The sequence below is a fragment of the Ceratotherium simum genome, chromosome 22 (assembly GCF_057802395.1).
Source record: "Ceratotherium simum simum isolate JZ-2026a chromosome 22, ASM5780239v1, whole genome shotgun sequence".
Lineage (NCBI taxonomy): Eukaryota > Metazoa > Chordata > Mammalia > Perissodactyla > Rhinocerotidae > Ceratotherium > Ceratotherium simum.
Window position 1 is genome coordinate 5,759,060 of NC_141921.1, and position 25,202 is coordinate 5,784,261.

The window sequence follows — 25,202 nt, forward strand, 5'->3', positions numbered from 1 at the left end:
CTGGACCAACATTACCAGGGGGCGAAGGAAGGCTCAGAGAGGTTATGTGACGTGCCCAAGAGCACACAGCTAGGCAGAGCCAAGGAGGAAGAGCGGGGCCCAAAGACCCTGAGCTTTGGCCAAGGAGAAGAGGCCATGGCTCATTCTGGGGTCTCTGAGCAGCTCCCCAGTAAGAGGGGCCTAGGCCCAGGCCCAACAAGACACAGCACCCAGGAGTGGAAGGGACTGTGAGAATCCCCAGGGCTGCAGGGGAAGGACCTCATCCCCTGCCCTAGGCCCAGAGGGGGTATTTTGTCTCCAAGAGGGTGCAGAGCACCCCCACCCCACTCTCCAGAAAATCTGGGGCATCACAGTGGGAGGGCTTCTCTCCAGTAGGGTTTGGGAGAACAAAACCTAGAGGTGTAGCCTTAGAAGACACACCTCCTTGCTCCACTCTGGCCATGAGAACAGCAGGAGATGCTGACCACCTTCTGACCCAGCGGGGGTTATACCTGAGACCCTGTGGCCCTTCCCACACTGGTCACCATGATGCCTACCATAGCATTCTCTCAGGAGGCTTTGCGTGCTGTGGTCAGTGGGGAGGGCAGTGGTTTCAGGAAGCAAATGTCCTTAGGCTGTTCTCCCTATGCTATGCTAGAATCTGCCCAGAAGCTAGGGTGCATTCACGGGATCCGTGTTCAGAAGAAAATCTGAAGATGGTAACTCAGGGCAAAATGGATATTAAAAACTCTATAGCTGGTGCCAGGAATGTGTTTCCCTCTGCATGCCCTCAGCCACTGATAAACTGTGTGACTTTGGGCAAATCACTATCGCTCTCTACGCCTCACTTTCCTTCATAAAACAAAGATGACAGCCCACGTCTTCCACGGGTTGCCATGAGGATTAAGCGAGGGAGGTGCAGTGTGGTGGAGGGAAGTGGTACACAGCAGTCTCAGTAAAGGCTGACTCCCTGTTCCTCTGCCCCTGTGTGGGGTCCCAGCAGACAGAGCACAAACATGAGTCACAAGATGCTGCAGTGAGTCACCAGAGGCAGGGCCACTCAACCCTCCACTCAAAAATCCACGGGATGGCCCTGAAATTCAGCCATCCATTCTGCGACAGGCACTCGATAACTACTGGCCTAACCAATGCTCAGCCCCGCACTGGGACCTGGGGACACAGAGACAAATGAGACTTGTCACTGCCTCCAGGAAGCTCACAGACTTGTAGGAGGGACTTCTCCTCAGTGGGATCAGTGTGATAGAGGGCGGCAGAGGGCCTGGGCAGGCCCTACAGAGCCTCCGAATCCAGGCTGAGGGCACCGGGAAGAGCGGGCGCCTGAACGAAGTCTGAAAGCATGAGTAGGAGACCAGTAGGTGAAGCTGGAAGGAGTCCGGGCAGAAGACTCAGCGTGTGCCCAAGTGCAGAGGGCAGAGAAAGCGCGGAACACGCCACAGGACACGGGGGTCGGGTTTGGGGCTGGTGTCTGAAGACAAAGATAGGAGGGCATCTGTTTCACAGGCAGGGCAGCGCAAAGACTCATGCTGCAGGGTTGGCGATCACACAGCCCAGCGTAGCGGCTCATCATTTTGATTTTCCAAGCAGATCCCAGGTCTCCGGGGTCGCTTCAAGCCCGGAGCTGCAGAAACCTTTCTCCAGCCAGGCTTGCGGAGACGCGGCGATGGACCCGCACGCTTCTCGCTGGAGGCTGGTCGCTAGGCAACAGGCCCCGCCCTCGCGGTGGTCTCCCCCGCAGGCCCCGCCCACAGCGGCCACCCGCGCGCCCTCTCCTGGCGGCGCGCTACAAGTGCATCCGGCGTCGGGAAATGCCGGCCCGCTGCTTTCCAGAACATTCTGGCTCGTATAGCCAAGCCTCGGCCGTTTGGGATGAGCGGTGCCTGTCCCTGGCCGATAGTCTCTCTGCTTCCCATCGTTTTCTGCCTGGACCTGCCTGACCCCATCCTTTTAGGGCCTGGGCTGGGCCAGCCAGTGAGGGAGAGGCTAGAAAGGAGGGCAGGCAGGTTGGGTTGAAGATGTTGGTCCTTAATTCTCAGAGCAGCAGGGAGCCATGGAAGGCATGTGCGCAGGGCAGCAACATGAGCAATCTGGTGTTTCGATGTGGTGTTTCAATGCTCGTGCTGCTGCTGCTGCTGAACAGCCTGGAGGAGCAGGGCATTCAGGGAGCATGGATTGGGTTGACTGGAAAGGCTACCAGGAGCAGGGGTCCACTGACCCCACCAGGGTAAGGAACCATGGTGAGAGCCCACAGGAAAGGACAGAACTTGGGGTTCATACCAGGGGGAAGGGAGGAAGGCAGGCCGCCCACCCTGCCCCACAGGTGGGCTTTCCAACCCAGCAGGTACCTCCAGGAAAGATGCTGACCACTCTCTGGAGATTTGTCAGATCACATGCCTCTAGAATTGAGCAATCCTCCCCTTCCTGTAATCCTGTCGACGTGGACTCCTCCAACAGGACAACGGGACATTGCTCCTCTCAGCAGGCCAGAGCTTCCCATCTCAAACCCCACAGGCTAACTAAACATCCTGTTTCCTTGCACTGGTCTGGAATGGTGGAGTCCGTGTGGTCACAGACTGTCTCATACCTCTCTGTGTGTATTGATCAGAAACAGGAAAACAGCTTTATTGATTAACACAGCTTGGCTGAAAAATCTTTCAAAACGTGGAGTCTAGGATAAAACAATGTGATGAAAAAGTAGGGGCTGATCCAGCCCCACCTGGCCATCCTGACAGAAGGTCAAGGGCCCAGTGAGGGCAGGGTGAGTGAGGCTAAGTGGAACCAGAAGCAGGCCTTCTCCTGCCCTCCCAGGGCTCCTGCAGAGCTTTGGCCCCCGGGGTGGGGGTGGGGGGCAGGACCAGCATTGGAGTGGCTGATAGCTCCAGCCTCTAAGCCAGGCTGTAGTGCAAAACCACTGCATCACCAGGTCCAGACTGCAGCCAAGGCAGACCCGCAGGCCTCATGCCTGGTTTTGCCCTGCCGAAAGCACTGTGTGTCTGTAAGGCAGTAATGGAAAAATCCCCATGACCGTGCCTGCTCCAATACTTTCCAACAGAGCAGCCCAGGCCCTGGACCCCCAGCCACCACCCCGAGTTGAAAGAATACAGTATCACTTCTCACTGAGCCTCCTGCCACCTCTCCTAGGAGGACACTTGGACACCCTGTCCACAGGCAAGACAGCAAGCAGGTCGGCCTGTTCTCCTGGGTGCAGTCCTTCCCTGGACAGAGAACAGGACGCTGCCCCTCACCCTGGAATCCTTCACCCCAGGTCCCTGCCCTCTTTCTGCCCCCACTGGAGATGCCTATCTTCACCTAACTCACTCTTGCCCTTTAAGATGCACTTGAGGCCCTGACTTCTCCAGAGGCTTTCTCCGACCATCCCCACAGCCCCTCTCCCTCCCAGTCCCAATCCCACTGGGCTGGCTCTTTGTCTTGTTTCCCCCACTAGATTCCATGCTCCTCATGACAGAGCTGGTGACTGCCAAGCTCTGAATCCAGCAGAGACGTAGGATGTTTTTTAAATGAAGGAGCAAATGAAACCAAGGGAAGAGCCCCAAGACCCTAAAATAGCAGAATGGGACCAAGTTTTGTTTTTTAAAACCATGTCCCTCTGCAGGGACCAAGAAAGGAGCTGGGGAATGGAGACTAAAAGAAATCTTTACATTTTACTTGTCTGCATCAGATGTCCTTAAAGGGTCTCCACTGCTTAAAATAATAACAATAATGGAAGGAAAAAATCTGCTAGCCTGGCCCAAGCCTCTCACTGATAACAGGTACAGGGAAGGGAGGTAGACTGGGGAGAGACCTGCCTAGGCAAGTGCATAGTAGAGACTGGCCGACAGGGCACAGACCCAGGCCTCTGACTCCCCTCCCAGCGTCGCCTTTCACAGAGATTTAAAGAGAGAATAAACTTGCCACAAGGGTTTCCGCTGATCATTTTATTTCAACAGTCAACTGTCCCCAGAGAAGGAACTGCTGACGTCACAGGCGATGTGGAAGCACCATTCTATTCTCTGAGAACTGCATCAGTGCTTATGAACAGCCTACTTTTTTAAGTAGGCAATCTCTATAAAAACAGCAAATAGTCAAACTTTAATAGATTTTTTTCAAACCAGAAATGATGCCTATAACGGCTTAAACTTTACGGAGGGGAGGTGAGGCAGCCCGGTGGTCACGATGCTTACTAGTAAAGCCCCTGGAGAAGGGGCGAGGGGCAGTGACCAGGCAGACGGCGGGAGACAGAGTGGGTAAGGAAGCACACCGCAGAACCTGCTGTCAGCGGCCCTGGTCCTGGCTTCGCGCTCCAGCCACCTGATGTGTTGGAAGCTTGATGCTGGTGCTGCCCCAGCTGGGGACCAGGCAGAGGCAGAGGCAGAAGGCTGCAGTAGATGGCGCCTCCTGCCCCGGAGCGGGGCCTGAGGAAATCAAAGACCAACTCTGGGGTGAGCCTGATAAACAGCAGCACAACCCAGAGACGGTTAAATTCATTCCTAAATGTGGGCTTCCACCAGCCCCCACTCCTCAGAGCCCTGGCCCTCCCCTGGCCGCCTCGTCCTCCATGCTCCCCTTCACTCCCACAGCTCAGGACTGAGAGAACCCTAGCGATCACCCTCCTTCCTCCTATCTTGAAATGGGAATTAGCTGCCATCTTATGCCTATCACTACGCTTCCTCCCTACACGTCACAGAACACAGACAAGAAAACCATCACTGCCACTCCCCAAAGCCCCACTCTGCCGGCCGAGGGCCTAGTCGGACTGCTCCTGAGACGATGGCTGGCTGGGCTCGCCCGGCACCTCCGCATCTGGGTCATCTGTGAAGGACAAAGAGGGCCTAGGTTTAGAAAGAAGGAAAATTACCGATTTTCAGATGTAAATTTTCTGTAAGGCATTCTCATCCTTCCCAGTCCCTAAAGAGAATTAATTTGCCTTTAATTTGCTAGGTGTCAGGAGGCTGGAATTCTAGCCCTAACCACATGATACAGACTCAAGTTCAAACCCCAGCTCTGCTTGTCATAGCTGGGTGGCACGAAGCAAGCGACCCCGCAGCCCCGAACCTCTGCTTCTCTTTCTGTCAAATGAGATGATACCTACCTTGCAACAGCAGGTCAGCACAGGGTTAGACGAGACAGTGGGAGCTGACCTGCACTAATGCTTTCGGCATTTCAGGTCCTGTCTAACCCCCAGGACAGCCTCGTAAGGCAGGGACCAGCATTAGTCCCCTTCCGCAGATACTGCAACTCAGGCACCAAGGAGAGAATCAGCTTGCCCAAGGTCACGCAGTTGGTAAGTGCTGGAGCCAGGCCTCACAGCCAGGCCGTCCGGCACCAGGGCCGGCGTGCTTCCAGCCACACTCGACCATCTCCCCGGCTGACAGATCTAGGCGGCTCACACACAGCAAGTGAGCAACAGGCCTCAGTTTCCTCATCAGTAAAATGGGGATGAGATCACCAGACTAACCTAGCTTTTACTGTCATTTTAAAGACTCTGCTGAGTCTGCCAATCCTTTTTAAATCATTTCTTTTCCTGAGGAACCTCAGGGAAGGATTGAAAGGAAAAAAAATCCTAGAATTTTTAAAGCTGCAAGGGCCCTCAAAAGAAAACCCAAAGCATTTTCACATCCAAAATTTCACCTGACCATCACAGTGACCCCGTGACAGGGCCCACTTTATAGACGAGAAGACTGAGGCCTGGAGGAGGGTGTGAGCTGCGAAGGACAGGGTCTCTAGCTCCTGGTCTGGTTCTCTCTCCAGAGTAGCCTGGGGCAGAGGATTCCCTACCAGCCCCAACCCAGCTCCAGCTCCTGCTCCAGGCTCAGCATCTGCTGCTTCCCTAGCCAGAGAGGCCCCACTCCAGCCAGGGAGGCCTGGCACCTCTGTTCTGAACCCACCACACGCATGCCACCCTCCACATTTTTGCCCGTGGGCACTGATAAGGTGAGGGAATTAGTACTGGACCTGGAACCAGACAGAGAATCCTGTTGAAATTCGAGCTCTGCCATTTACATCTACGAGAACCTCTCAGAGTTCTACAGGCTTCCTCCTCTGAGAATGGGGACCCCCCTCCCTTAGGTGCTTGCGTATGGAATTTAGGGGAGGGGTGTAAGGAAAGAGCTTTTCCCAGGGCCCAGCACCGTTTAATTCTGTTCTCCATTTCCCTCCTCTCCACATCCACGTCAGAGTAGGCCCCTCTTCCTCCAGAAAGTCTTCCTGGCTCCCCCGGAAGCTGGAAGACTGGTGCTCACTTACCAGTGGTCTCCCTGTTCATATCAGACAGGACAGTCAGTGAGAAAGATGGCAGTGGCGGCGGCGGTGGCAGTGGGGGGAGGAAGTGGAGGGCAGAGAGGAAGCCCGGTGGGAGGACCTGGGGCTGCGGCAGTGGGGGCAGGGGGGGCAGCGGAGGTGGCGGGTAGTAGCTTGGCTGGAAGTCTCCCACTGGCTCCGACACCTGCAAGGTACACACAGCAGAGAAGCCAGAGAGGGTCAGCCGATGGGCTGGTCAATCACGTCTCATTCTCCTGAACGGGGGGCTCCCCATGGGGTAGATTCACCTTTGTGGCCCAGACACCTGGGCACAGGGCACTGGGAACAGGGTGTTCCGCGAACAACCGCCAAATGATTGAAGGGAAGAAGGAATGCAGGCCCAGCTCAGATAAGCCTAGGGGACAGCCAGAGTCACAGTGACTGAGCCCTTCTGTATATGCTTAGTTCCATGAGCTCATTCCATCCTCAGGACACTACGAGGGAGGGTCTAGTACCATCCTCACTGATGATTAAAAACAGCGTCAGTGAGATGAAGCTGCAGGTCCAGGGCCACAGAGCTGGAAAGCGGCAGAGGCAGAACTGGATCGTCTGTCTGGCGCCACTGCCCTGCACTGGGGAAGGGTCCCAGTGCATCCCGGCCACTTGTGGTCCCATTTTCAGGCACATGTAATGACTCAGGCTCAGGGTCGGGGGCCTTTGGGGGCCCTATTCTAACACCCCAGGAGAAGACCTGGGTGTAGTGCAGCTGCTACTGAGACAAGAGAAGGTAGGTGACCTCAGGAAGGTGGCTTCGCGTGATCAACCCTTCTGTGGAAGGAAGCTAACCCCATGCCACAGGACCCCAAGGCCGGAATGAGGGGATCTGGAGGGTGATGTCTACACAGCTCAGAGCTTAACTGAGAAAGACAGGAATATGATAAAAAAATAATCATGAATTTCAGATGTGGTTCCTTTTATTTACTTCTCCATCCAGCTCCTTCAGAGCAGCACTTCACAAGCTGAGTTCCGGAGAACCTTAGTGTCCTACAAGATAAGTGCTCTTACAAGTGTTCTTTGTCAAAGGAGTTTGAGAAACCTCACATACTGCCCCCACATTGGTGAGTCACATGAGAGCATGTGAAAGCCTTGAGGCAGTCTGCAAAAATCTCCTTAGATAAGGCCCACATTTCCTAACTTCATGTGACCACAGGGAAGGGAAGAAGCCCATCTTGAGGACCTACTATGTGCCAGACCCGGCCAGGCACGTCGCACGCACTACACCTTATGTACTCTATCAACGGCCCTGTGAGGTAGGCACCCTCACCCCGACCGTACAGACTCAGGACCTGAGTGAGGCCTCAGAGGTCAGGTGACTGCCCCAGGCCGTATAGCTAGTAAACATAGAGGTAGGCTTGCCCCTGGGTCTGTCCAGCTCCAGGCCTGTGCTCTTCTGTGGGGAGAAAACAGAGGAAGCAAAGCAGCAGCAAGTGGGGCAGGGACAGGAAGAGGAGGAGGAAGACGTCTCCGGGGAGTATCTCGGAGCCTGGGCAGGGGCAGCAGGACCAGCATGAAAGCAAGTCATAGGCTCTTGGGTTTGAAACAGCTTCACAAATAAAGGCCTGATCCTCTCTCCAGACATGAAGGGGGTGGGCCGTGGGACTATTAGCGCTTTAATTCCAGGCTGCTCAGCCAAGTCTCTCCCTGGATCACAGCTCTTGCCTGGGGCCTGTGTGGCAGCTCAGGCCCAGATGATCCAACTGAGATCACACTCTTAACAAAGGCCGTCTGGCAGGCCTGTCAATCAGAGGCCTGCCCTGGACGCGAGGCTCCGGGCTTCTGTGTGAGCAGACGGTGCGTACGTGCTCCACTTGGCCAGGGCCGCTCTCTTTGTGCGGATGCTGGAGACGCCATGCTCCCTGGGCTGCAGTGGGGTGGCCGGGACCCCCAGAGCTCAGGAGGGGCAGGGGTGCTGGTGAGAGTCAAGCGCCGTGTTTGCTCCACCTCTGTCTGAGAGACAGGCTTAGGGCAGCAGGAAGCGCCTGGGCTTCAGAGTCAGAGCGACCGAGGTACACGTCTTGGCTGTCACTGACCAGCTGTGTCATTGAATCCCAGTCCCTCACTCACCAGTTCTGTGACCTTGGGCAAATACGTAACTTCTCTGAGCCTCCTTCCTCTGGTCTACTATAGGGTAATAATGCATACCTTGAAGGCTCACATCAGGGTCAGTAGGCTCCCTGGAAATTATCAAGACCAGTGGGTTTCAAACTTTTTTCCCTTGAATCAATGGAAAATGATTTATAAATAAAACTTTACAATATCTAAAACAGACAGAAGAGATGGTGTCGAGGCTGAAGCCGGAGTGGGGCTCCAGCACCCTGTGTGCCTGACCTGCCTGGACACAGCGGGAACCCCAGTGCACTGGCCCCACACTCTGGCTGATGCCTCTCGTTACGTAAATGTCAAGCTTTCCTCTTGTTCTCAGTCACTTTCCACATTAAACCAAAGAAGCCTGCTCTCTCCTCACTCTTCTCCACCCTCCACCCAAGGGAACATCTCTGTAACACCCAAGTTAGGCCTTTAATTCTGCGGGAGGGAGTAAAGGTAATGGTGGTCTACATTTCCATGAACTTGAGCTGCATCGGAGCCAGCCTCCTCCACAGGTCCAGCCTTATGGGGCTCAAGTCAGGACTGGCCCCCCAGCCCTCTCACTATCCCGCCCTCAGGAGTTGCCTCTCAGGGGAAAGGGCTTTTAACCATCTTGGTCTGGAAGGAGCTGGTAACCAAAGTCACAAAACCTGGTCACCCCAACTCATACCTCACATAACAGGGATGGCCTGACTCGTACAGACTCAGTATTCAAAACTCCAGGCTTAAAGAGCACACCAGTTAGTAACTGACCATCGATCTTATAGAAGGGTAAATCTAATTCGTGCTTTCAACAAATATCTCCTAAGGTGACAGGTGTCTGGGGGAAGGTTTCCATATTTTTCATAACTAAGCTTACATGCCTCTTCCCCCTGAAAGCCCCCTGCAATCTCAAGTAGGCCATACCTTTGGGCAGGGGACCTACGTCTGTTCCCGGCTCTGCCCTCAACTGTGTGGCTCCAGGAAGGAGAGATTTCCTTTCTGGTACCCAGCAAAATGAAGGGCCCTTCTAGCATCAGCATTCTCAGTCGAGGCTAGTGGTCACTCAGTCAGTGTGACTGTGGCTGTTCCCCAGGCTCATCTGAGATGTGTCTATAGCCCTTCTTGCCTGGGCTCCCAGAGCCTTTTGGCCCACAGCTCTGAAGAGCACACGCCACAGCCCGGGCCGACTTGTCTACATGTGAATGGACTCGTGTACATGTGTAGACTCCCAGAGGCGCACACCGCACAAGGTCAATGTTGTATCCCTCCTTCCAGTGCTCAAGGCTTGGCACCAAGTGGGCACACAAGTGGCTTCCTGGGATTAAAGATCCATAAAAGCAGCAAGGGCAGTGGGATAAGGAGGAACCTGGAAAGGAGTCAGGGAAGGGACTCACCAAGCCCCCTCCATGGTAGTGGCTGCAGGACACATGCCGGAAGCCCTGCTGCAGGGGGATCCCTGGGGCTGGGGTGGCGTCCTGGAAGCCCAGTGGGAACGGGCGGTACGAGTGCACGCTGGAGCAGCTGGGGTACAGCTTGGCAGGCTCTCTCGCCAGGTACTCAGATCCCACCACACAATCCGAGTTGATGCTCAGAGAGCGCCCTGAGAAGGTAAGCAGTGAGGAAGTGTTGAGAACACAAAGAGCTAGGAAAAGGAGCATCACATCACTGTCCAATGGTGGAAGTATAATAAACTCTCACTTCCATTTACAAAGAACTCCCACAGCCACTAGGCTTTTAACACTCCCTGTTTTTTAAACCCTTCAACCACGTCCCACTGCTCTTAGAAAAGTCCTCGGCACAGCCGTGAAGCCCCAAGTGCTGGTTCCTGCCTCCACTCCAGCCTCCTCGCTTACTGTAACCTAGTAGCTTCTTTCTCACCCACATCAAGCCCTTTGCAGATGCTGTTCCCTTGGCTTGGAAGGCTTCCTCCCCTAACCCCACTTTGCCTACTTAAGCCTTCAGGACTCAGTGCCTAGTCTTCCTTCAGACCACAGCTAAACCATCAGTTATAAGAGCTCTATCCACTGATTTGTGTGATTCTTTGATCAGTGCTGTCTCTCCCACAAGGACAAGATCCCTGAGGGCAGGGAATGTGACTTTTCCCCCTCACCTGTTCCTCACTGGTGTTTGGCACATAATTAAGTGCTCAGTCCTTGTTTGTTGAGAGATGGAACAAAGAAAGGCACTGTGTCATGGAAAGGTACCCTTCTCCTAGGATTGCTGTTTCAGGTCTGTCTTCCCCACCTAGTTCCCTGGGGGCCTAGATTTTCCTAGAATGTCCCAGAAAGCAGAAATGGCCTTCAGAGGGCATCCAGAGGGAGAGACTGACACAGAAGTAAGGTGCTTGCCTAAGGTGACAGAGTGAGCAGGCCCCAGCCTCCTGACTCAGACTTGTGCTCTTTCTACCACACTGACATAGGGAAAACCAAGAAAACACGTCTTATACTCAAAAAGAGCCGTTGCTTAAAACTCAAATCTACATGTGATTTGAAATTGTACTTTAATAGTGAAAGCAGCAAGACATAAGGAACAACGTAATTTATGCACGTGGTGGGAGAGGACAGAAAAGACACAACACCTCAATGGACCAACTGCTGTCCTCCAGCAGGGGGCAGAGAAGGGGCCTCATTCCCACCCATGCCGAGGGAAAAGGCGGGAAGGGATGCGCAAGCTCATTGGGCCAGGGCACGGGTGAGGGGAGGGGCCTCCAGAACGAAGACAGGGAGAGAACGGTGCGCAGGCGCAGTCATAGTTGAGAAAGCACCACCGCAGGACCGTCCTGGGGGAGGCGCCTCCAGCTCAACAAAAAGGCGGGAAGAGGTGCACAAGCGCAGTAGGGCCAGCGTCCCCCGCGGAGGAGGAGCCACGGCTAAGCGGACTAGAGGCCATGTTTTTCTTGCAAGATGGAAAGGCAAAAACTGTAGCTAAATGTTAAAAGCCCTCTGGACCACCCACTCCTTTCTGTCGCTCTCTTTACATTTTTGCAAAAAGGCACTCAACCCAAATCCGTATTCAGAGAAAGGTTTCGGAAAGCGAGCCTAGGTCTGGGTAGCGTTTTCCCCGCCCCCACCCCCACCCCCAGGGCCCACCCCGCGGGACCTAGCGGCCTGGGACGCCAGCGTGGGGAGCAAGGCCGCGCGGGCCTGGGCATCTTACCGAAGTTGGCGAAGGGCGGGCTGGGCACGGGTCGGAGCGGCCTGCGCAGCTCCGTGCGGCCGGGGTAGCCCCTGCCTGCGGCCTCCGCCCCGAGCTGAGGCCCCCCGGGACCTGGCATAGCCGCGGCGCGCTGCTCGCCGCCCCACGTGGCGACGCGCCGCGCGCCGCCCAGGACTGGCTGGAAGGCGCTCGGGCCGGGGCTCGGGCCCCGCGGGGGTCTCCCGGGGACGGAGGCGGTCGCGCGGCCCTTGGGGCCCGGCCCCGCGTCTCTTGACGCGGCGAGCAGGGGCAGCGGGCGGAGGCTTGCGCCGGGGGCGGCGGCCGCGGCCCCGGAGGCCAGCTCGGGCCTCTCCTGCTCCTCCTCGGAGGCCTGCTTTTTGAGCACCTTCTGCGCGGCCATGATCTTCTGGCGTTCGGTGATCAGGTAGCACTTCTCGCAGGTGCACTGCTTCCAGCGGCACTTGCCCGCGTGCCCCTTGACGGGCACAAGGAAGCCATGGTTCCGGCACCGCGAGCACTTGGGGGTGCGCAGCATCTTGTCGGCCAGCTTGGCAAGGTCTGCCTTCATAGCACAACCGCCACCTCTGGGAGCTGCAGAGCGAGTGGAGCGGGGATGAGCCGCGCCCCACAAGTCCCTGGTGCTGGGGACGTTGGATACACTTGTAACAAAGCGGCTCTCAGTACGTTCCAGGAACTGCAGCAAGACCTTTGCATTTTCCCACCTCTTTTGGGGTGCAAAATTTGCAGAGGTTCTGTGCCTTGGTTGGGTGCAAGGGATTGGGTTGAGTAAGTTGTTCAAGGAATGCCATTGCATGAATGTCATCTGAGTTGTCTGAAGTCTTAGGCATTTAATTTCCCAAACTTTCTATTCCCGCCACCCCAGAGACAGAAGGTATTTTGTAACTTCAAAAAAGGCGGAGTGATATTCAACGGTCCACAGATTTAAAGCTCCAGACGAACGTAGCTCTCAGTAAACCCATTCCAGTATAAAAGCATCCTAAGCGGCAAACTGCTTCTCCTTCCAAGAACTGCTGCTTCTGCTGAATTTCATTTCTCTCCCCTGCAGAGAAGCAACCATTCGCAGTTGATGCTTCCAGAATATTCTCAGGAGCTGAGTGCAGTGTGATAGTTGCTTAAGGATGTGCCCGTTTAGAAATTCCCATTGCTTAAGAGTCTTGTTGGTATAGGAATGCATTTCTAGAAGATGGCCTATTGCTGTTGTTGATGCCTTCCAAAATAAAGCATACTTACAATGCTTTAATGTAAAATAAGACGTAGGATATTTTAGCATGAGCTTGAATTATTGATTAAGTTTGCAATGAATTTAGTCATCCCTGTAAAGCAACGCAAATCTTGAGACACCTGAAAAGCTGGCCAAAACTTCATAGTCTACCAAGGCCACTAAATTAACTCATTTTCTTGTTTGATAGAAATTTGTGACACCCTGAGGTCTTTTTCTTTTTTTCTTTTTTTTAGGTCCAAAAAAAAGGAAAAAATGAGCCACTCACACCTAAGTTGAAAGCTAATAATCATAGAATCGGGAGGTAGTTATGGTTACCACCTGGCTAAAACATGTGCATATTAAATGGCCCTGTCTCTGAAATTCTCTCTCTGTGATAGCAGAATGCTAGAAGTGGAGGCCTGGGGTCCTTGATTTTCCTGAGCCTCTGGTTGCAACTCAACTTTACATTTCTCACCAGCTGCCTAAGAATAGGAAATGGTTGCCATTCTGAGGCTGATTAGATGCTGGAAAGCTGACAAGAGATTTGTAAAGCCTTTTTCTGCTTTAAAGAAATATATTCATCATCTTAATAAGAGGGCAAAAGTATATGCTTCCTGTATTATTTGGCCCTTCAGGAATTTCACTGGTAATTTTACATCCATTTAAAGAGATCTAGGATTGTCTCTGCTTTGCTCTAATGAAACCGGCAAACAGTTAGCCATTGATGATTAAGCAGCTGATAACTATGGGGGATTGGAATTGGCCACTTCAAAATATGTCTCTGCCTGAAAGACACTTTGGCCCCCACCCCCACTAACTGACCAAAGCAGTTTGGGATGGGAGGCCTGCCCCCAGAACAGGCCATTACCATAGACATCTCCGGTTATCTGGGAGGGTCCTTGCTAAGCCCATTCTTAGTTCTAGTTACCCTTTTTAAGATACATTTACATTTGTAAAGGAAATCTCCATCTGTAAAGCTGTCTTCTTCCCTGTACCAGGAAGAAGGGGGGGATGGCCTTACCTAGAAACTTACCAGAACAGAAGGCAAGGCGAGGACTTAAATCTGCATGATAAACTTACGCATTGTTAACTGTGCTGTTTAGGCAATATGCTAACCGACTCCCACTAGGTTCCTATAGATGACATCTCCCTGGAGCCTGGGTCACCATGGTAATGGGTGTTTGAGCTATTTTTTTTTCAGGAATTGGAACCCCTTGTCCACTTCAGGCCGGTTGAGACCACCAACCCATCAACTGGGCCCATGCAGACATGTGTCTGATAAGCGACCTTTGGACGTTGGGAGGTTAAAGCCCCACCATCAGGGCAAGCTGACGCCACCATTCTGTGAACATGCCTCCTACGAAGAGGCATGAAGCCCGACTACGCTTGCGCAGATCATCAATTACCTCATCTCTCCTCACCTCCAATCATGTCAGACCACCTTGCCCCCTACCCCATAAATAGCCCTGAGTCCCTATTTTCAGGGAAGCGGATTTGAGATCCCTTTTCCTGTTTCTTAACTTGGCAGCCCTGTTGTTATTAAACCCTCTCTCTCTCTGCAATCTCATCATCTCAGTGTTTGGCTTTCTGAGTGGCTGGCAAAAACGGACCTGGTGCAGTAACACTAACGCCCTCTATCTTAATTTTTGATTTAAAAAATATGGTCCCACAGATAAAAGGAGGGGCAAGCTCTTTTTCTGACCCCACCCAATTCAAAATGTCTAATTTTTTCACTGATCTTGTCATTTGAAAATAGTACTTATAAATTGTAGTTTCAATACTACTGTCAAAAAATCTGGGGCATAAAGCTGTATTGTTTCATGATACTGCAAATTGTAAGATCGTTTTCTGCATTATCATATTTAAATTTTAACATCAGATGACATGGGACGATAAGGCCTAAAAAAGAAAACTAATGTCATTTACATTTCTTGCTTGACCACTCAAGCTCTCTTCATTTTCCTATTAATGATTTAAAGAAAAATCCTATTCAGAGGCAACTATCTGAATTAACATATTTTAGCCTTGTTAACTACAAAATGCTTCCATATTTACTTCCTAGCTTTAGGGGCCAAATATACCCAAGGTGATGTGAATTTGCATAGTGCTTTGAGAACATTAATAAACAACCATGTATCTTTTTAATCAGTAGTCACATTATAAGATGCAGAAACCCCAGGGTTTATATGGTAAACAAATCTAAGAAAAAAAAGACTAGTTTATTTCTCTCTTCCCCCCAAAGTCTCAATTTGTGTAGGTAAATTCCAACAGAGCTTTATTTATTTCACTCTTGGAAATTCAGGCAAATTGGTAGTTTTGTTTTATTTAGGTTGATGACTGATTACTTCAGGGGCTGCTGCTTTTTTTTTGTTTGTTTTAACATACTTTTCTTTAAATTGTTATTTTAGAAGATGGTAATGACTTAGAAGTGAAAACTAGAAGTCAAAAAAGGATGGGAGCAGGGAAGGACCCCTTCCGTCCCCACACCTAAACCTTAGGATATTTATGTTTAAGGAAGTCTGCATCATCATAAGCAATGGTTTATAAAATAACAAGTTATCGTTGCAGGAATCACCAGTTTGACTAATTAACCACAACGGGGCTGGTTGGTGGTCATATTTGACTTCCAGCGTCAGATATGGCCCTTTTTCCCTCAGAATCCCAAGTTTCCTATCTTGAATAATGCCTCTTCCTTCAGTTAATATGATTGCTATTTGTACTGTTTAATTCATATTCATTTTAAAGAGCCTTGTATTATGCAGTGCACAGGGGTATCATTTATAATCATTAAATATTGTATCATGCATTGTACTGTTTCCTTACTGGGAACACACAAGAGTAAGGAAGGGCTTTTTCGCCTATGGCATCTTTCCCCCAGCAGCTATAACCCAGATATCTGCTATCTTCCCCTTCTTCAATCTCTCTCTAGTGAGCAATGAAAACTTTATTGAAGATTTTGTAGGGGATGGAGGGGAGGATTTACATGACTATCCTATAGCAGATGCTTTAAAATCCTGCCTTAGCATTTCTATTCTCTCAAGAGCCTCCTCTGCCATGCCACACCCACTGGGGAGAAATGGTTTGTTCATGCCCCCTGCAACAGTACCCGACCTTCCTAGCTTCTCTCTCCTCTCTTGATTTTTTGAGAGCTCTGTAACAGCTGTGTCTATCTTATTTTCTGTTATGTCCAGAACAAAATAGACATTCAGTCACTATTTGTTGAATGTACAAATGAACCTTGCCTCCTTCTTCTGCCAGTGTCAAGGTTACCTCCTCTCTAACTGGCAAGGTAAGTCAACTTGGCTTCAGCAACTTTGCCCGAACATCAAACAAAACAGAGCCCAGAGTGAACCAGGACCTCTCTCTTGACAAGCAGAATTTGAGGATCAACTTTGGTTCCTTGAGCTAACCTCCCACCCCTAATAGTTTAGTAATAGTAATAATAATAGCTGGCACTTACCAAGTGTTTATATGTGCCAGTAGTTCTTAAGTCCTTTATGTGTATTAATTCATATCATCCTCACAACAACTCTCTAAAGTAGGGACTGTTATTTTCACCCCCATTTTACACAGGAGGCCTAGAGAAGGTGAGTAACTTCCTAAGGTTTTCCAGCCATTAAGTAGCAGAGCCATGATTCAAAACCAGGAATTCTAGCCTCAAAGTCCATGTTCTTAACCAAATATCTGCTAACTCAATATTTCTTCTAAACTAAACACTGTGTTATCCCCAAGAAAACTTTGGTGATGAATAGAAAATGTTTGTCTTTATTACATACCCATTACAGTTGGGGCTATAAGGGAGCAAAATTTGCCACCCCAAAGTGTGTTTCTTTGGCATGAGGATTATTTTAGGCTGATTATTTTTAAGAAACAGAAGACTCAGGAAGTTTTTCTTTTCACCTCCCCCTTAACTGCCTAAAGAATTTAGATAGGGGGCCTGTTCCAGGAAGATGAGCTATCACCAGAGACACCTACAAAGAATATGAGCCAAATGTGGTAGATGGGGGGGAGCTTAGCAAGGCCTGTTTGTTCACATTTCTCTCTGTATCCCATTGTCTCTGCATGGCATGGCAAACATTTGTTTACCAAACATTTGTTCTTCCCATCTCCCTGTGAACTGTCTTCCTCCTCTTTGAAGTCCCAGACCCCATCTCCTCCTCCTTAGCTCAAAGTAGCATATAAGCCTCAATTGCCTGACTGTTTTGGGGCCTCATATTCTTATGAAGCCCCCATACGTACTCAAATTAAATGTAATCAAATTAAATTTTCTCCTGTTAAACTGTCTCATATCAATTTAATTCTTAGACCAGCCAGAAGAACCTAGAAGGGTAAAGGAAAAATTTTTCCTCCCCGATAGGGCAAAAGGGGGTGAACGTGGTAGCAACATGGGGAAACTTCCCAGGATGCCCTGCTTAGTTGCTTTCCTCCACCCACAGCTGACATTTATTGAGTGCCAACTATGTGCTAAGCATTAGGGACACAGAAGTCAATAAAAAGACAGGATCCTTACCTTTAGGCGTACATTCTAGCTGGAAAACCAGACAGTAAAAAAATAATTCCAGATGAAAGCCAGGGAGTGAGTGGGGAGACCCAGGATGCTACAGGAACCCCTCTGAAGGTCCTAATCTGGATCGACGAATCAAGGAAGACTTCCTTGAAGGGCTGATTTGTAAGCTGAGGCCTAAAGGATAAGTAGGAATTAGCCAGGTACAAGAGCCGGAGAGGTGTGTCCCAGACACAGGCCTGCAGTGTGGCTGTAGTTCAGTGAGGTCAGGAGACTGAGAGAGTGGTGGTGTAGAGATTAAGCAGTAGCCAGGCCATGGAAGGAGTCCTTGGGGTAAATTATGGCAGTCGCTGTCTAAGACTAAGAAGAGGAAATGACATGGCAGAGCCAGGCCAAACTAGAACCCACATATCCAGACATCTAGTCCCTGCCCTTGGCTTTCCCTTCAGAAAGCAGAACAATAATTAGGACCTGCATAGGCATTGCAAGATTAAAATGGAGTTGAGTGGGGTTTTTGGGGGGTAGTTGTTCCAGGCCGGGCACATCCTTGAGGCTGGTCATGGCACAGAGCTGGCCTCTACTAGGCAGGGTTGCTCCCCCTAGCCCTGGAGCCCTGTTGACTGATTCACATGGCCTCTCCTAGGAATCCTAAAGAGGCTAGGCACAAAGCAATAGAGATGGAAGACAAAGCAGGGGGAGGAAAGAAGAGTGAGATGAAATCAAACAGAAAGCAGTTGAAGAGGTTGTGAAGGTAAAGACTGGAAACAACAATTCTGGAACAGATGAAAAGCACAACATCCGGGCAGAGAGGGCATGCTCAAAGTGGCATTGTTAGCTGAGTTAGATCCAACAGCACTGACATGTGCTTTTACTCCTAATTTGATGAAAAAAAATATTTTTACACACACAGAAATTTTCACAGTATATATAACTGATTACATGTACTTTTCATAGTACTATCAAATTCCTATAAGTTTCAAGAATTTTTTTGTCTTAAAAGATGAATGGCACATGTCCCTATAAATACACTGTAAAAAGGGAATAGTAGCCTTAATGTCTGTCCTTTGTTAAAATGCAAATTCGGTTTAACACAACACGCATGAATTTAATGCCAATATATGCAGAGCACTGTTCCCTAGTAGACTCAGAGTCAAAAAGAACAAAAGAGCAAAGAAAATTAAATTAAATTTTCCTTTTTCTATGTATATTCCTTGTCTAGTTTCTTAGAACAGTAAATCCTATTTATCAAAAACAAAACAAACAAACAAAAAACCCAGAATTTTTCCCTGAATTCTGCTTCTATGAGAATGGCAAGCAGATATCAGGAAATTGTCTTTCAAGAGACCTTTTCATTTTATGTCACAGAGTCAGTATAAATTCAGTCCACGTTATAACTGTAAATAGATAGTGAGAAATACCGCTCTGGAGATAAGCAAACTGCACGAGAACTTGATCACTACTTAACTACTTATTAGCTGGGTTACCTTGGTTAAGTCACTGAACTTCTTTGTGCCTCGGTAGTAATAATATTTGTGCAGTGTGCTGCAATTCCAAAATGTCCCACATTTATCCTATTTAATGATATTAATATTTAATGAATGCTTACAGCTTTGCAGGAGTGGTCTCGTTTAAACCACAGAACAGCAACTATAAGGGAGATATTTTTACTGTGTCCATTTGACAAACGACAAAACTGAAGCTGAGAGAAATCAAGAAATTTCTTACTCAAGGTACACAGGAAGTGGTAGAAATGTGTGACTAGCCTCCCCGTCTGGACTCTTAAACACTACATTGCCATCATTCAGTTATTTCGTTTACTTTTACTATAAAGCAGGACCTCTGATTCTTGCAGGATTAATGAGCTAATGCATTTAGAATGCCCAGTACAGTGTCTGTTATCTGGCGCCTGGTTAGCAGGCACTACATGGTATCAAGGAGGAGGAAGGGGCAAGGGATGGGGAATGAGGAGAAAGAGGCAGTATGTCTGGCTTACCCAAGGCCACCTCCAACCAGAAGATTGCATTCAGCCACACAGCCTTTCTGGGTGGCGGCAGGCTCTCCAAGCACAGATGAAACGCAAGCTGTCTGATACCATGGCTATTACCCCAATGTGGCTACTAAGCACTTGAAGTGTGGCCAGTCCAAGTTAAGATGTGCTGAAAATATAAAGTACACATCAGATTTCAAAGACATAGTATAAAAAAAGAATGTAAAATATCTCATTAATAATTTTACATAGATTATATATTGAAATAATGATTTTGGATATATTGAGTTAAATATATTATTTTTAATGTGTTTTTTTACTTTTTTAATGTGGCTACCAGAAAATTTAAAATTACATATATGTCTCACATTCTATTTCTATTGGACAGCACTGAATGAGAGATTGGTCTGCTCAGTTCTTCCACTTCCCAAGACCAGGTTTTCAACAGAAGCTCAAACTCCGGCTGTTGCACCATCGTCTTGGGGAGACACGCCTTCCTCACGATGGTCAGATCACCTTCCCTAACTGGAATGTGCTCTTCGTCATTTAGGGCCTTTCCAATGGGATCAAAACACTGTCTCATACTTTAGAATTGGAAATATTTATCTGACTACTAGAATATGCTGGCTAGAAGAGTCTAATAAAAGTCTAGTTTGCATTTTTGAATCTTCAAATGTATTGATGTTATTTTTATAGGAATATTTTCATATTTATCTTGTTAGGTATAAATCACCAGTAAAATGCTGTGTAAACTAGAAAAGAAAGAAGAGTGTCATTATATACTAGGGTTACCCCTTTCCTGTGATACATAATCCATCAGGTTCTCCTAAGATCCCAGTCAGAGGGCACAGGTCAATTATTTATATGCTGCTTGATAGATGGAGCCCTTTGGACATTTAATATTGTTAAGGACTCTGGAAATTTAATAAAAAATTATTTGATTTATGCCCTTCTCGCCCAGAACCCACCCCAGGTAAACTGTTACTACCACAAGGAGCACTCATGTTGCTTTGCACAAATAATTCCTTAAACAAACAAAAAAAGTCATGAAGGTTTGTTATGAACAGTCTTCATCTAAGCATATAGAGATTATTACGTCCCACAACATTTTCTTTAAACAGAGTTAGACTGACTTAGTTTAATGAGTTTGGAGATTGTTGCTTTTTCCCCTTTAACTTGCCAGTTAAATCAGAAATATTTATTTTAAGAGACAGTTTAAGGAACTCCGTAATTCCCAATCTGTCAGAGTTTTACGAATAAATCTCAGTTGAATGCCTGTCATTGTTTCCAATCTGGTCAAGCAAAAAGAAAAAGTATATACTTCATCAGAATAATTAGTTGATTGGGGTTAAATAATTCTAAGAATAAACATTTGACCCCCTGGCACATCATAAACCTCCTGGAGGGAGAAGGATTATAAATTAAACACACAAGATTTAAAACGGTCCAGATACACCCTGAGCATTATTGCAGGCATGTGGGACACATTTAGATAAGTTAAAACCAAGTGTGGGTTTAGCGTTGAGCCATCTTGGATCCGTGGTTTACTAAAGCTTTATTGCTTTGGTGTGAGGATAGCAGGGCCCAGAGAAGGGGTTAGAAAGAGAGGAATAGTGACAACAGTGCCCCCTGCTGCCCAATGGCCACCTCCCTTCCCTGAAACAAATTTCAGAGATTTTTAGAGACTTGGTACCCCAAGTACCCCCATTATCCCAGGGGATAATGCACCTCTTTTAAGTACAAGGAAGTCAGGAAGGAAAGAACTAACATTCACTGAGGGCCTACAACACTGCAAGCACTATGCTATCATTTAATTTAATAATAATGTGAAGTTCATTACAAATTCAGGAACAATAGGATGAAGTTTATAGATAAAGAAACTGAGGTTCAAGGAAGTTAGATAACTTTTACAAGATTCACAGCTAGAAGTGGTACGAACCAGAATTTGGACCCAGGTATGCCTGGCTCCAAAGCCAGTGATTCTTATCCAGCAGCCTGCTGGCAGTGGCTGGAGGCTGTGGGCACAGCTCAGGCACCTAAAAGTATGGTGACCAAGCGTTCTGATTTCCCTGGGACCGTCAGGGTCCTGGGGATACTGCGCTCTCAGTGCTACAGCCAGGAAAGTCTGGGACAAACCAGTATGAGTTGGTTGCCTTAGCTGGAATTCCGTTGAATAAGGCACCAAGCTGGCAGGGTCAGTTTGGACAAGGAGAAAGGCTGCCCAGTTGTCTGCGCTGTTCCTCTCTGTGGCCCAGGCTGCCGTGCCACAGGTGAGCAATCACTGTCCTACTTGCTTTATGCCGTGACACGTCCTGAGACACTGTCGAAGACGTTCACCACATTTCTGCCAGTTATGATTTCTTCAGGTCCTGTCCTAAATCATCAAAGTCAGCTGGAATTTAGTTAACTGAATAAATCATCCACTCAAGTCGAGGGGAAAGAGCAGAGACTGGCTTCACAGAAACATGAGTTCTATGAGGATTAATGAGGGCCAGAAAAAGGGGGTGAGTGACAGAACTGACATCCATGGAATGCTCATTAATGTACAAGGCACTAGGCTAGGTATTTCGTGCACATTATCTCTTCTTATAACAACCCTAAAAGGTTATAATTAACCCTAATTACAGATTTAAAAAATAAATAAATAAATGAAGCTCAGAAAGAGGCTAAATAACTTGTCTAAGGTCACAGCTAGAAAAAAAAAGGTGAACTCAATTTATTTCTGCCCAAAGCTGTGTGACTTTTTCCACTATATCATAGTGTCTGACACATAGTAGTGCTTAATAAATATTGAGTTCCCCACCCCATTAAGTTCCTAAGAATGTAAATTTATTAATTTCAATGTCCTTCATATGCTTTTAAAATAAAATAACATACCAAAAACTGTATTCTCTGAACTCTTATGATGGATATAGAGATTCACGATGGGGGATGAAGTTACCTGCTTAAGTTCACTCTATATATTAAAGCTGAGAAAATAACTCAAGCAGCTACTCCAGTTCACTCTGATCAGTGAGTTGGCCAGTACCCACTGAGACTGGACAGAACGCTGAACCAGGAGATGATACACAAGGAAAGTAAGCAGTGTTCTTGCAGTCTCGTCTGAAGTGTCTCCTGTACAGTTTTTAAAAATGGCAATTTACTAGTCCATAGTAAATACAATTGAATGTCCTGAAACATTGTAATTACCAGAAAAACACAAGACAGGTGAGTTAATAAAGGAATGTTTTCTGGCATACATACTTTTCCCTTGATTCTGTAAGACAACATGAACTGGCAGACGAAAGTGGAAGGACATCCACAAAGATGTGGACACAGAAACAAGGACGTCATGCTTAGATATTCATTAGTGTAACTGGAGCGGAGAAACCATTAGTGCGCCTAAGTATTTATGGCTGAAAATCAAATCCTACATGCAAATTAAAATGTCATGAGAAGGAAGTGAGCAAATATGATGTAGAGATCAAAGAACATCTGCCAGCTGCCTGAACAAACAGAGGTTCTGTTAGCAGACAGGAACAGGCAGTTGGATTTTGGGTAGATACCAACAGGGTCTGCCGCTCCCTAGCTATAAAGTGGGAGAATCTCTACCTTGTACAGTTGTTGTAAGGATTAGAGATATTTAAATCACTTGGCAAAGAGTAGGTGCTCAAGAAGTGTGAGCTATTGTTTTATCTGAGCGCTCTGTGATTCCATTTTAGAGCTTATGAAAATTCTGTCTGAGAGCAATGTGGGGTATTAGCTCTGCTTTGGTGTATTAATTCAAAATGTGTCTGGCACATAATAGGAACTCAGTAAAGATCTGTTGAATGAATGAATGAATACATTTTAAATCTGTTTTCTTTAAGTATAGCAAGTAAGAGAACAGAAAAGTCTACATCTGGCCCTGTGGAAAGGTCTACTTTTCACCTCAAACTACCGGGAAGAACACAGCAAAAGTGTACTAATGATTTCAAGACAGAAATGTTTCCCTGCATTACGTCAGTACCAAGGAGATAAACTTAACACGGGAGGTTGTGTGCTCTGCAATGGCAAAATATTCTTACAGTCTACTCTCGGTTGTTCCTGACTTTGTGGCTGTGTTTCCATAGTTATTATCCAGGAAAATTTTGGTCCTGAAGATTCTTAGATCGTTTTCTTCAACTTGTATGTTTTCTTGAGCAATATTTTAATGGTACAGAACAAGTATTTCATATGAATGAGATAAATTGATTTAATGCCTGTTTTCATAAAACAGCCAGTGATCTGTGCTCCATGTTAGCGAAACATCCAAGTTGTACCTTCAGGAAATAGAGCCCTCGTAAACGGCAGCTGCTATTACTTCTCTAGCCTTCTTTACTTCTTACTTTCTCTAAACTCCATTTTTGATAGAGTCCAGCATTTCCCCAAATATGCTCTGTGAAAGACCATGTCTGTGAAATGTGAATAAGTATCATACAAAAAATGGGTTCTGAGATTCAGTAAAATCAGGAAACGCTAAATTAACAAAATTAAAGTTCTTTACCATAGAACTGCTCTTTAATATGTTCACGCACCCTGCGAATCTCCAAGAGGAAGCTTTGGTGTTTCTCAGCCTTTTATTTGTTATTGGGCCTCTCTCCCCAGGGGCCTCTGCTTTTCAGACTTTCTTTTCCTAATCCACCTTTTCTATCCCCCTGCTCCTCCCCACTCTCCTCCCCAACCAGGAAATTAAATACTAAGGAATAAGATTTTTGGGGGGTAGAGTTGAGCTTTGGAAGGCCACAAACCATTGTACTAAGATTTTTGTGCCCCCTAAAAACTGATTTTCACCCCATTCACGCCTCAGTGGAGAACGCACGCTCTAGCATGAAATGCTCCCCGGACTTGTTTGACCACTGACCCTTTTCAAGTGGACCAATAGTCCCAGGCACATAGTTGGGGAAGCCCTGATTTAGTCAGCATGGGATATTTTAACACTTCATTGTTCTCTTATGACTCAAGGAGAGAGTCTTCTCCTTAATACTGAAATTCCTGGTGTTAAAAGATAAACTGAGGCATATTAAAAATTTTAAGAATTTATTTGAGCAAAAATCAATTCCAGTCAGGCGGTGCCAACTGGGAAGTAGTTAGAAGCGCTCCAAGGACAGGGATCAGGGAAAGACCTTCATAGAGATGCCAAAGCAAAGCAAGGATATTTCATTGGCTATAGTTTAACATTTGCCTTATTTGGAAAAGCCTAGTTGGCTGTTTGTGATTGCTTTCGATTTCTTAACCTTGATGCGTTACAGGCTTAGGTTTTGACTTCCTTACAGAGGTTGCTACGGCATTAAAGCCCCCTCAGTCGAATGGCCTTGTTTAGGTAATTTAGCACTGGTGTAAGACTACAGCAAGGACGGGAGTTCAATAAGACTCATTGATTGAGAAAACCTGTATCTGCCTCTGCTCTCTCTCTGGCCATCATCCTAGTTTGAGGTTAGAATTTTACACCAGCCAATTCTTTTTAAAAGAATCATGGTATAATGCGCATAAAGTGTGTAATGTACACTAATCTTAAATGTACAGCTTGATGAACTTTCAGAGTTGTATATGCACCTGGTTCAGGATATAAGTACTGAATCCTTGATCAGAGAACCTTAAAAAAATTCTTGATCTCCCATCATCCACATACTGTGGTTTTCAAACTTTAGTGAAGTTTAATGAAGAATCCACCTAAGGAAGCTTATTAAAATTGCATATTCCTACTCTCAGACAGTCTCATTCAGAGGTTCTGGGGTAGGATCTGGGCTTTTAAATAAAGCACTCCCGGTGATTCTGATGCAAGTAGTTTATGGATCACACTTCTGAGACACACTGGCCTCCCTACAGGGTAAAAGTCCAAGTCCTGAACAAGGTAGTAAGGCTTTCCCTAATTTGACCCAGTTCTACTTTTCCAGACTCAACCCTGGCTGGTTTCCACCATGCTGAATAGTATGGTCCTCAATAGGTCATGCACCATGTCCCCCTTAACCTAG

General features: G+C 47.7%; 1 protein-coding gene across 1 annotated transcript; it reads right to left on the reverse strand.

Annotated features, from left to right (window-relative positions):
- Window positions 1–3,926: 3,926 nt before the first annotated feature.
- On the reverse strand, window positions 3,927–12,152 carry DMRTB1 (DMRT like family B with proline rich C-terminal 1). Its single transcript, XM_087445781.1, has 4 exons — window positions 11,518–12,152; window positions 9,756–9,961; window positions 6,241–6,439; window positions 3,927–4,806 (listed from the first exon to the last, which is right to left on the reverse strand). Exons 1-4 carry the CDS (start codon window positions 12,083–12,085, stop codon window positions 4,742–4,744), a joined length of 1,038 nt encoding a protein of 345 aa, XP_087301907.1. The 5' UTR covers window positions 12,086–12,152; the 3' UTR covers window positions 3,927–4,741.
- Between the last annotated feature and the right edge of the window lie 13,050 nt (window positions 12,153–25,202).

Coding starts and splice junctions, on each gene's coding strand:
- DMRTB1 (XM_087445781.1), bottom strand. CDS start 12,085: ATGAAGGCAGACCTTGCCAAGCTGGCCGACAAGATGCTGCGCACCCCC. Junction 6,440..9,755: donor ACTACCATGGAGGGGGCTTG/GTGAGTCCCTTC, acceptor TGTACCTTGCAG/GTGTCGGAGCCAGTGGGAGA. Junction 4,807..6,240: donor TATGAACAGGGAGACCACTG/GTAAGTGAGCAC, acceptor TGTCCTTCACAG/ATGACCCAGATGCGGAGGTG.